The sequence below is a fragment of the Theobroma umbraticum genome, unplaced genomic scaffold, assembly GCF_002168275.2.
Source record: "Theobroma umbraticum cultivar Fairchild unplaced genomic scaffold, ASM216827v3 scaffold_51.0, whole genome shotgun sequence".
Taxonomy (NCBI): domain Eukaryota; kingdom Viridiplantae; phylum Streptophyta; class Magnoliopsida; order Malvales; family Malvaceae; genus Theobroma; species Theobroma umbraticum.
This window is the reverse complement of record NW_018397260.1, coordinates 5,144,860-5,156,639: the sequence shown is the minus strand read 5'-3', so window position 1 is coordinate 5,156,639 and position 11,780 is coordinate 5,144,860. Positions and strand designations below refer to the sequence as shown.

The following is an 11,780-nucleotide window of genomic DNA, read 5'->3' as shown; positions in this document are numbered from 1 at the left end:
GGGGGGGGAGTGTGCTTTCTGAATAGACTTAAATATAGCTTTTCTCTTTGTTCTTGTTCTTGGTATTGGTGATATTAGTGAGGTGATATTTTTCCATCAAACTCTTTCTTTTTCTGGTATTCGTCACAGGATTATATCTGCATGCTGTGACTGAAACAAAGCTTGTGGTAGATACTTCAAGGGGGGAAACTCTACGCATCAATGTAATGTCATCTGCTAATCCAACTTTTACCTCAAGATTTCCTTTTCAGCTTTTTCCCTATGGCCTTAAATTTCAAATAAAATTTCCCAAAGATTCTTCGCTGACCGTTTTTCATGTTTTATGTGCAAATTGATTTGAATCAAGAATAGTGTTATTAACATCAGTGTAATTATTTTATTACACATTTTTATTTTGTTTCTTTTCAGTTTTATTTATTGTACTGATACAGTCCTTTGGACTTTGGAATTAGCCCCTCTAAATTCTTTATGTTGCTTTTGGATTTGAAAGTGCAGTTTGATGTCACATTTCCTGCTCTTGCATGCTCAATCCTCAGCCTTGATGCAATGGACATCAGTGGAGAGCAACATCTTGATGTGGTATGTATTGCAAGGGGTCATGCTCCTTTATTCCATGTTGATGGCTTTTTCCCGTACATTAAGTGTCATAAAGAAAATGTTCTCATCAACTCTCTTTCTCTCTCTCACTCTCTCACACACACACACACGCACGCACCATGGGCACATAAATGAGCTTGCATACATAATATAGATAGAAGGTTATGGCCATGTGTATGTGTTACGGATTCCACATCAGTAAGAGATGAGGTGAGTTTTGGGTTTATAAGGGCTTTCCTCCACCTGATTGGCATGTCTTTTGGTTGGAATTGTGGGCGCGTGACAAGTGGTATTAGAGCTTAGTCAACTCTTCATTGATGTAAGACCTTCCATGAGAGATACTAAGGTTAAGGTAGGCCTAGATCAACACGGGTCTCTCTTGTTTATAGGTGAAAGCCAATGCAATAAAGACATTGCACAATTGGGCGAGGGAGAATGTCATGGATGTCACATTAGTACAAGATGGGATGGATCTTAGGCTTATAAGTAAGGGCTTTCGTCCACTTAATAAGCATGTCTTTTGGGTTAGAAGTGTGGGCCCATGACATGTGTGTGCACACAAAACTTATCTTTTCTACATATGCTGCTTAAATGGTATGGCTTTTGCTGTTGAAGTTATAATGTCACTTTTTTTTGTAAACTTGCAGAGACATGACATAATTAAGAAAAGGTTAGATGCACATGGCAATGTTATAGAATCGAGGCAAGAGGGAATTGGTGCTCCCAAGGTTAGTTAGCTATATGATAGTAATGTTTGAAGTTGATTTCTTATTTACGTTTTTTTAACTTAAAAGTATCTGAGTAACAACACATTCAGCTTTGCTTACCTTTCTGCTCATTACTATTTTGCTTCACACAGATTGAGAAGCCTTTACAGAGGCATGGTGGCAGGCTCGAGCACAATGAGACATATTGCGGTTCATGTTATGGTGCGGAAGCGGTATGCTTCATCTATCTGGTTTCCATCTGCTATTTCATTGTGATAAAATTGATCCACTGGGTGCATGTTTGTCCAGAATATGAAGGACCTATGACTTTGTTCTTATAGGTCCCACTACCATATCCTCTTAATCATAATAAAAGTCCCCCTTTGTCAATTTGCCTAAATATGATATAAACATTTGATTTAGTAGCATTTATTGGTCATTGTTGTTTTTATCTTTTGGCTATTTCCTCAATCTCTGTTGTTTTGGTTGTGTTGTATTCTGTTCTGTACTTGAAGAGGCTGTAGATGTGGTCAGTACTTAGGTAGTGAATAATCATTGAAAACAGTCCTCCTATATAAGAAGTATTATTTCGTTCCTGGTATGATGTATTTTTTCCCTCCCTAAACATCCTTTTCTCATTCCATCTTGCAGTCTGATGATGATTGTTGCAACTCCTGTGAGGATGTTCGTGAAGCATACAGAAAGAAAGGTTGGGCTTTGTCAAATCCAGATTTAATTGACCAGGTCTGTCAGCATAAGAACTTATATGGTATCTGATATTGAAAGTAACTTTAATTTGAATGAGACACTCACAGACAGACATAGTGGGGTAGAAAATGTTGTTTTTGCCTTCATTGTTGTTTTATTGATAATTTGCTTGTACTCACTTGGTCATCATTTTCTTTCTGGTAAGCTACATAGAAGAGTTGAGACCTAATAATGCCTATTGATACAATTCTGGATTCCCACTTGCCCAGAGCTTCTGTTTGGACAGTTAAGATGGCAAGGAACTGACCCTTTAGAAAGATTTCTAATAGTCATTTGTCTAATAATTAGGTAATCAACATGGTACTGTCCCATGCCGACTTCTAGGTGCATTAATAAGCTTAATTTTTTTCAATAATCTTAAGATAAATCATTATTCGTTATCTTATATCAGAACAACGAGTACCAGCATTGATAGACAATTCTTTGTTGTATAGTAATTGAAACTTTTGGTTGTTGATACATACAAATTATGCACAATATGGCCTGAGCTAATATTTCTGTAACTTTGTATGCCTTGTCTAAGTGTATTTCTATTTTACTGCTTTCTGGCCAGCCTATCCTAAGATTTCATCTTTGCCCTCTATAATACTGATCTTTACAGCTGACCTACATGAACCCTGTTTTATACCTTGATTTATGCTTCTTGTTTGTGCTGTTTTCTGTTGTTCAGTGTAAGAGAGAGGGTTTCCTTCAGAAGATTAAGGATGAAGAAGGTGAAGGGTGTAATATATATGGCTTTTTAGAAGTTAATAAGGTGGCAGGGAATTTTCATTTTGCACCTGGGAAAAGCTTTCAGCAATCAAATGTTCATGTACATGACTTGCTGGCATTTCAAAAGGACAGTTTTAATGTAAGACATAACCCTTGTGTTTCTGTTCTTTGTGTGGGTAAGTATATGTTATCTGAAAACGATCATCTAATTAAATCATCATGCTTCATGAATGTTTGATATAGATAAGTCACAAGATCAATAGATTAGCCTTTGGAGATTACTTCCCTGGTGTTGTGAATCCTCTGGATGGGTACTTACTACTTCTGCTTAGTCTTTTACCTTGGCCATGTACAACAGCTGGATGTTGGCATATGTTTCTTATATTTTATCTTGTTTTCCCTTTTTTTTTTTCCCTAAATTTCAGTGTTCACTGGACACAAGAACAACCAAGTGGGATGTATCAGTACTTTATCAAGGTTTGTTTTATGCATGAATGCATCTTTAGTTCCTTATTATCATATTCTCCAATCGTGATCACATGTATGTAGTAATTGAAGCCAGGACATTACTCCAGGATCTAGAATATTTGCTTGTCTGTGCCCTTTTTTATTCCATTTCCTTATCAGTGTATGCAGCATGTAACATGTCCACTCCTAATGCTATGTATGTAAATGTCATGAGATCATATCAAAGTTCTGATTAATATCAGGAAAAACTTTAACAACATTGATAAAATCAGTTTAACTGTCCCTCACTGAACTGTCAAAATGGCAACATAAATGGCATGACAGGTTAAAGTCTGCCTGATTACCCTTTTTTTTTAACATAATTTGTGTTGTAAATTTAGAAACAAATGAATGTTCAAATGCTAATGTTGCTAGCAAACAGATCAATGAAGATAAAAATGAGGCCCTATTGAGAAAGTGGTTTCCTCTGATTGAGAAATTTTAAAAAGGGTTAATTACTCATTTGGCATCCAAACTATAATCAAATTCACAACCAGTTGCTGGAACTTTACTTTTTCCATCACTGCACATGAGACTAACATCATTAGTCAGATGGAAGATGTGTCCAAAACATCCAATAAATTGTGACAGGTGGCACGCTGATGTGGCATGTTTTTATTGGCTGTTTTTGGACTTGTCATCCATTTGCCCAATGGTCTTAGTTCATGTGCAAACTGATGGACAGAAGTAAAGTTTGAGTATCTAATTTCGAATTTTTGAACTTTAAATACCAAATAAAAAATTTGTCTATAGTTTGGGAACCAAATGTGTAATCAACTCTTTAAAAAATATAAATGTAAAATGTAGTGTCTTCCCTTCTCTCTTTGAAAGCAGGAGAGAATGATACATTCAAGAAGACTAAGTAGCAGGAATTCTTACTAATGTTATAACCCTTATTAAAATAATGGCACAAAGCCATTTCTATAGGGGCATTGATTTTTTTCTTTTTGCCTCTGATACTGGTATCTTTTAAATGAACTTTAAATGAGAAAAGCATCTTTTAGTTTGAGGGATTTTCTATATATCTTTTTATCTTGTAGGTTGTACCTACTGTGTATACAGATGTGAGTGGACACACTATCCAGTCAAATCAGGTATGGCTAGAACTTGCAAAAGATTTTATTTGACCTCTTCTTCATTTATTCAAAATGATTAATGCATGAGAGATTGCTTTCGGCAGTTTTCTGTAACAGAGCATTTTAAGGGTGCAGATATAAATCGTCTTCAGTCCCTCCCAGGAGTTTTCTTCTTTTATGACCTTTCACCTATCAAGGTTGGGTTTTCCTTTACTTTTTAAACATGCAAGATCTATGTCCCGTATATAAATGTTGACGTCTTAGAGATGCTGCATAACTTTCAAGTTTTTTTTTTAATTTGTTTATTTGTTTTTATATGTATAAGGAAGTCTAAGGGGGTGAAGGGATTTGAACCTTAGACCAAAACCCTCTGAAAGAGGATAATAAACTGTTAGCTGAAGTCTGGGCTGTTTTTCAAATTTTTCTATTGATCCCTGCTAACTCTCTGAGCTTATTTTTCAACTTCACTCTGCAGGTGACTTTCACAGAGCAGCATGTCTCATTCTTGCACTTTCTAACAAATGTGTGTGCTATAGTTGGAGGTAATGATCCTCTCCCCTCCACATAGTCTAATAATTCTTTCTGTGTTTAAAGTAAGAATAGAAGTCAAATAAACATACTCCATATGTTGATTTTAGATCAATTAATTTTGTTTTTGTTTTCCTTTTGCTTTGACAAATTAATAAGATTTTTTTTTTTTTTTTGCTTATGAACTCGTGTATATCATATGAGGCAAGAGCCCAATATCTCGCAGACATGACTTATAAAATCTAAAATTTACATCACAAGTTCAGATCCTCATCCCCTGAACTTCAGAAAAAATGAAAATTGAAGTTCGTATATCTGCATGTGGGCACATGCATGTAGAAAATTTTTAAGTCCCATAAGCATCTCTCATAACTGAGCAAACAGACTAAGTCTGAAGATTTTCCATTTTGGGGGGTGAAAACAGATGATGTCTTTCCAAGTTTTTCATGATCTCCATTAAATCAAAGCAATTTTCTCCACTGGATTCAATTCAAGAGAGCTTTAATCTTAACAATATGGCTTTGTAAACGAATTTATGGACTTACAGATATGCCCTTGAGTATGACTGGTTTTAGGTTGCTAACTGTTTCTTCCAATTTTATCTGTTCAGGTGTTTTCACAGTTTCGGGAATATTAGACTCTTTCATATACCATGGTCAAAGAGCAATCAGGAAGAAAATGGAAATCGGTAAATTTAGTTGATGATAGATCCAGGTAGCATGAGTTGTTGCTGTTTTGTCTGCCAGTAACTGGTGCTTGGGAAAAATCAAACCGAGTAAATGAGAAGATGATTGCGATGCAGTACCTGTTCAGTTGTTAGCTTCCTTGTAATCATGACTGAAATTTTGTTTTGACGCATTCCATGGTTGATTTAGACTGATTTATATAGTTTTTGTAGCCTTGAAATCAAAGAGTCCTAAAACAGGCTTTGGATATATGAATACATGTTTGAAATGAGAAGCGTGGGGGTTGGATAATCAGAAGTCGGAAACGTTGTGGGTAGCCAGCTGTATTCATACAGTTTTATCCTGGGCTTAACCCATTTTTGGTTGAAGCAATGACTAACACGACATGGTTGAAGCAAGCTTTACCAAACAAAAGGAAAAAAATAATTCAAACTTGAAAAATAAATAACTGTAACTTTCACAAAACAACGAGAAAGTTGAATTTTTTTTTTTTTCCATTTCCAATGAAAAATCACATCTTCATCTTGTGGGAATATCATATGCTGAAACATCTTCCAAGCCTCATTTAGCGATAATGGGCGGACCTCAAAATATGTCTGCCTTGGAAGAACAAGTATGAAGAAATTCAATTGTCAATACCAATTTACTTCCGCTCTTGCTGTCAGGATTTCCAATATCTTTCAACTCAATTGAGTCCATGACGTCATCCAAAAGCAGCAAACACCTTTTACCAATTTTCTACTGTAATTGGATCATTGCTTGGCACGAATGTATCTAGGTCATAGCTTTCTATCTTCTTCAAATCGATCTTCTAACATTTCTAGTACTGGTTGATCAAGAATCCATGGGGCCAAAGCTGGGTGCTATGTTCCAAAGAAAAGAAAAAAAAAAGAAAAAGAAGAAAACTTACAAGAAATATTCCTTGATGAGAACAGTGCTGTAAAAAGAGACTGCAATAGGACTTCTAAGAAAAAAGAAAAGTCATGAAGTATTGTATAAAACCTAATGATAACTACGAGTGACATTAGCAACTTAAGGAGAAAACTAAATAATTTAAATATTATAAATTTACTTAAAATGTGATGTAAAATTATAAAAAAGATAGAAGATTTTTATTCTCCTTTCACTCCCATGCAAGTCTTTCGACATGCTCAACTTCCCATTGCTCAAATTGAGCAATCCTCACCACAAGATTGGCAGGCCAATCCCAGTTAATCCAATATACAATGTTGCCAGCACAAATCGTACGGACACAACCCCATGCGGGAAAGAAAGTAATCTTTATAATTCAGCCATCTATTTTTCTCCAAGAGATACGATCGCCGTCGTAGTGTCGATCACATCCAAGCAATAACTACTGCTTGTTTCTTCCAGTGAACAAATTACGAGTTTAAACTCCTCGCTGCGAGGGATCCATGTAATGCATTATGTAATAGTCACAGGATTTGCAAACCTACTGATATACCCTACGTTCCAGTACTTGGGGTGGGCCTTGTTCCCCCAGGTGTACTGGGTAAGGCCAGAGCTGAGCTCATGAATGGCGTAGAAGGTTCTAAGGAACAAAAGCTACATGGGCCAGAACACAACCCATTATACAGTAGGGGATTAGATTCAGGTTGTTCCCTTTTCATTTCTTTTTAAATTTTAATTTTACTTGCATCATTTTTCTTTTTGGTATTGTATTGGGATTTTAGTTTAGGGTTTAGGGTTTCCACGAGGAACAAAATCCTCAAAAGTGTAGATACTCTGTCCTAATATCTAACCTTTCTCTTATTCACGCACCGTTTTGTTCCTCAAGGATTTGCTTTTCAAAGGCATGGGGGGAAAACAGAATTATAATTAAACAAATTTTATGCAAAAGTTGATTCACAGGGGAAAGGATTTGTCACAGTTTGACACAAAGACTAAAGAGAGATAAGAATATTGAAGATGAAAAGTGCTGCCGGTGTCTTCATTTTCTCATAGAAGAGAGGGAACAAAATGCAACCTAAAAGCTTTGCCTTTGCGTGCAGAGAGAGTTGATTAACTGTAGCATGATTATGTTGGGGAGCTTGGGTGCTTGTGCTTCGCACAGTAGTAATAATTTGAACATTCAAAAAGAAAAGAAAAATAGAGAATTAAAAAGTAGGTCAGCGGTGTGGTGAGATGTGTGAGCCGAAGGATCACGCGTGCCTCCATCACTATTATGGGATGCAATCAAAAGAAAGGTGCTGTTGGGAAACGCTTTACTTCAAAGAAAAGCCTTTGTTTGTGTAAGACAAAATCTTAAGAATTTGTGACCCCATACAGATTCATTGAACAAGTTTTGGAATAGATTTCACCCAAAGGGACAAGTTCCCCTCGTCATATTCACCATGATTTGCGTCAAAATATAGTATAGTAGAAGACATCCATAATAAAGTAATACTAACGTCTTTGTCTGCATTTTGTAGAATAGCAATTGGTGAGAAGACACCAAGAAAGAACCCCCCTTGAGCCAAGCTCGTGACCCTCTCAGCCAATTTCGGGATTGAAACTCTTTTCAAGGCATTAAAATATCCAGAAATTCACAAAATTCACTGTTCAGTAACTTGCCCCCCACTGCAAACATAGCAGTTTCGTGGAAGCAGCAAAAGATGTTTTGAAAAATATAAAAAATCTATGTTGTAGATGAAGATCATTGGCTGCCGACAGAACCAGATCCTGTGAATGTTATTTGGTGCTTGACACTGCATTTAACAGAACTTCCATCTTCAGCCACTTAATAACTTGACCTTAAGGAGACTTAAGCCTACTTGATTTCAATAACGTTTCAAGCAATAGATAGACACACAGGTAGAACAATCTTCCGCAGAATTTCGAATGATTTTATTACCCATAGATGCTGAAGAGTGCTACAAAGAACACAAGGCTGCAAGCAACAGCATCAGAGGAACGATCAAAACAAACCAAGTAACTAAATTTTAATGGAGTAACAAACCAGAAGTAGTAGTAACATGAATTATTAGTGCTAAAACCAGAGACATAAGCAAAGCCATAGTATGCGAAATTGGCACAAAAAATAGATAAAGACCCATGACATTAATAGATTCCAATTACAAAAGCTATGAACTTTAATGGACACTAACAAATTTCTCCGTTGGTCCAGCAAGATTAAAAACGAGCTGACCACCATGGAGAAGATCTCAGAGTCTTACAAACATAAGGCTTACACAATTAAATACTTAAAACCCTACCCATAAACAGACTCATAATAACCTAAATAACTGACCACTGCAACTGCCAAAAACTTCATTGCAGTGAGCTTACAAATGGAGAAAAGGATACACAAAAATAAGAACCCCTAACACAAAAGGACTGTTACAGGGAATGAAACACGTTTTTTTTTCTTTTACGCTTTTAGGATAGAATCCCAATCAATCTCATAAGAAGGGTATTTCGCCAACATAAAATTCTCCGAAGGAGAATCAACTTCAGGCCATGGTTGTTCCTTGAAATCCGAGAACGTAAGATCCGACAAGGGGGAAGACTCTGCTGACCCCTCACTCTCCGATAGAACCGGAGACAAAGATGAGGAGGAGTTCTCCACCTTGACTGTCTTTTCCTCATGCTCAGGCTCTGCCACGTGGACTTTGTTGTTCTTGCTCTTATTTGCAGCTGTCTCCTTTGACGATTTTTTCTTGTTTCCTGGCTTTTGATTTTGTTCCAAGCTCTCACAAATGGCTTGTAGCTTAGCATCGACAGAGGAATGTAAAGGCTTGTATTCACCGAAATCGCCTCCGATGTGGGAACCTTGGTGGCGAAGGTTAGGGAAGTTGAGTCTCGCAAAGTCACCTCTTAGTTTATAGGCTGCTTTGTCGTAAGCCAAGGCTGCTTCCTCGGCTGTGTCAAAAGTGCCTAGCCAAAGACGTGTCCGGTTTTTAGGTAGCCGGATCTCAGCGACCCATTTTCCCCAGTGACGTTGCCTAACTCCTCTGTAAAGCTTGATGGGTTTTGGTGGTGAACCCATTTGTTTCATTGGGATGGGTTTGGGGCTAAGAAAACTGAGCATATGGTTGTTGTTTTGGGGTTGGGGATTTTGGTAAAGGTGGCTTGGTTGGCTGTTTTGGAGGTGGAATTGAACCTGGATCTGGTGGATCTGAGCTTGGGTTAAGTTGTTTAGCCCAATTGTTGAACCAGGTTGAGGTTGCTGCTGCTGCTGGAGACCTGAAAATGGGTCAATTGTTGTGGAGTAACAACAACCACCTGGGTAAAAATTGGGTTGTGTGTGGTAAGAAGAGAAAGAGAGGTAAGAAGTAGAAGGAAGAGATGGAGAAGGAGAAGGAGAAGGTGAAGAAAAAGAAGAGTAAGAAGAAGACGGAGAAGGGGACGGGCAAGAAGAGGAAGAGGAGGCAACACTTTTCATAAAAGGTTCAAGTGCTTCCATCAACTCTCCCCCATACAGATCTGACTGAACTGCTCCGCTACTATAGAAATCCATTGTAGCTGCCATCTCTTGAAAACAAAAAACAAACAATAGATTGAAACTTAACAAAGAAAAGATCAAAAAAAAAAAAGCAACCTGTTTCTTACCAAAACTTCAGAACAGGTTTCAGAACCAGAAGAAGGATTAAGGAGGCTTCTTTCCAAATAGACAACCCCTTGAAATCCAAGATAAGCCTAAGAAAATCGAACTTGAGGGAACAAAAATCACCCTCTAAGCTGATTTTATCTACAGAAAAAACGAAATGGGAAAAAAATCTACAATATAGATTGGTGAAGGAGAAAAAAGATAGCAACTTTATAATAACAAAATAAAAATCCTGGATCTCGTTTCTGAAAACACCTGGCTTTTGAATAAATCCTTGTCTAAGTTTGCTTTCTATGAATTGTTAAGTACTCAAAAACAAACCCAAAAATCAGATTTTTTTCCCAAAGACAGATGATTAACAGAAAGGGATTCAGAGAAGCGGGGTGTAATAGAAAAATCGGGGGAAAGAATTTTAAAAAACAAAAACCAGAATCACTCAAAAGTGTTTAGATCTCACAAAGAATTCTTTTCTTTCAGCTTTTTGTGTTTTCCTCTCAAGTTTTTTGGTGTGGAAGACCCTCAGCCTCACTTGGTTTTTTCCGTCCCTAGCTTCCTTCACTTTATATAGTACTCCAACTCCTTAATTAACTCTCCTAAACACTGCTGTTAATCATCATTAATCCTTTATTTTAACCTCACTTGTTTTCTTTTTAAAATTTTTACCTACCTCTCGGTTGTACTCAGCTCTGCGCTCTCTGACGTAAGACTCATTCAATCAGTGGTCTGCAACCACTCATGTCATGACACGTACCCCATTCTAGTTCCCAGACCGACACCTGTCCGTTTACTTACCGTCAGGTGTCGGTGGACACTCTCGTAGTTGTCACGGATAGTTTTTCTTCAGAGGATGTTGACCATTTCTTGCTTGGGTTCACACTTAGAGTTATTTCATTTTTTTCTTTTGGGTTTATTTATTTTTCTATGAAAAGAAAACCCTTAATAAAATAAAGAAGAAAATAAATCAATTAAAGTTTGATGTATTTAATTCATGAGATTAGGTTTGCACTTGAAGGAAAGGGCAGTTGACAAATGGTCGTGACCCTTATTAATGCATCACCAACTTGGCTCCACTTTGGCTTTTTGAGCAATTGAACAAAATATCGTTTATTAGTAATAATTTCGTACAAGTCTAGTATGAAATATGAATAAATGATAACCAAAAAATAATGCAATTCATAGCATAATTATTAAAAAAAATTATGGTACTTTGTGACAAAAAAAAAACCAAATGGGGATGGTTATTAGTGGAGATACTATTATTTATAAAACATTTTTTATGTAATATAATTTGATCATAACAACACACCAAATTAAAATTATTTTAAAATAATTAATTAAATTATATTAATATATCAAATTAGAATATTTAAGTATTTGAAAGTTAGGTTCAATTAATTTATTTGTTTATTTTTTGGGGGCTATGGAGATGAGTAGGATAGAAAATGAAGCAATTTGAAAGATGGGACGAGAGTGGGCACTCCATCATTAACTATCATTTAATGGATAGCCAACGCCAGCTTCCTTCCACGATCACCATGTTTAATCCTAAGTAATTAATAATTTATATGATACTCAAAGCGTTCCAGAATATAATTAATATGTAAATTAAGTTATGGTCCCATTGAAAGGTGCAAAAATTAGTAAATAACGC

General features: G+C 36.5%; 2 protein-coding genes across 2 annotated transcripts; one reads left to right on the top strand and one right to left on the bottom strand.

The window, feature by feature from the left end:
- Window positions 1-17: 17 nt before the first annotated feature.
- Window positions 18-5,854, top strand: LOC110417058 (uncharacterized). Its single transcript, XM_021429243.2, has 12 exons — window positions 18-203; window positions 496-579; window positions 1,245-1,325; window positions 1,457-1,537; window positions 1,956-2,048; window positions 2,743-2,922; window positions 3,027-3,094; window positions 3,209-3,260; window positions 4,331-4,384; window positions 4,471-4,563; window positions 4,842-4,908; window positions 5,505-5,854. The coding sequence occupies exons 2-12, from the start codon at window positions 547-549 to the stop codon at window positions 5,594-5,596; spliced, it is 894 nt and encodes a 297-aa protein (XP_021284918.1). The 5' UTR covers window positions 18-203; window positions 496-546; the 3' UTR covers window positions 5,597-5,854.
- A 2,767-nt stretch (window positions 5,855-8,621) lies between these two features.
- LOC110416971 (ethylene-responsive transcription factor RAP2-4) lies at window positions 8,622-10,672 on the bottom strand. The gene has a single exon (XM_021429129.2). The coding sequence runs from the start codon at window positions 10,049-10,051 to the stop codon at window positions 8,951-8,953; it is 1,101 nt and encodes a 366-aa protein (XP_021284804.1). The 5' UTR covers window positions 10,052-10,672; the 3' UTR covers window positions 8,622-8,950.
- Between the last annotated feature and the right edge of the window lie 1,108 nt (window positions 10,673-11,780).

Bases quoted from the DNA above. Each gene is read 5' to 3' on its own strand.
- LOC110417058 (XM_021429243.2), top strand. From the start codon at position 547: ATGGACATCAGTGGAGAGCAACATCTTGATGTG. The intron at 2,049-2,742 runs GTCTGTCAGCAT...TCTGTTGTTCAG, and splicing joins ATCCAGATTTAATTGACCAG to TGTAAGAGAGAGGGTTTCCT. The intron at 3,095-3,208 runs GTACTTACTACT...CCTAAATTTCAG, and splicing joins GTTGTGAATCCTCTGGATGG to TGTTCACTGGACACAAGAAC.
- LOC110416971 (XM_021429129.2), bottom strand. From the start codon at position 10,051: ATGGCAGCTACAATGGATTTCTATAGTAGCGGAGCAGTTCAGTCAGAT.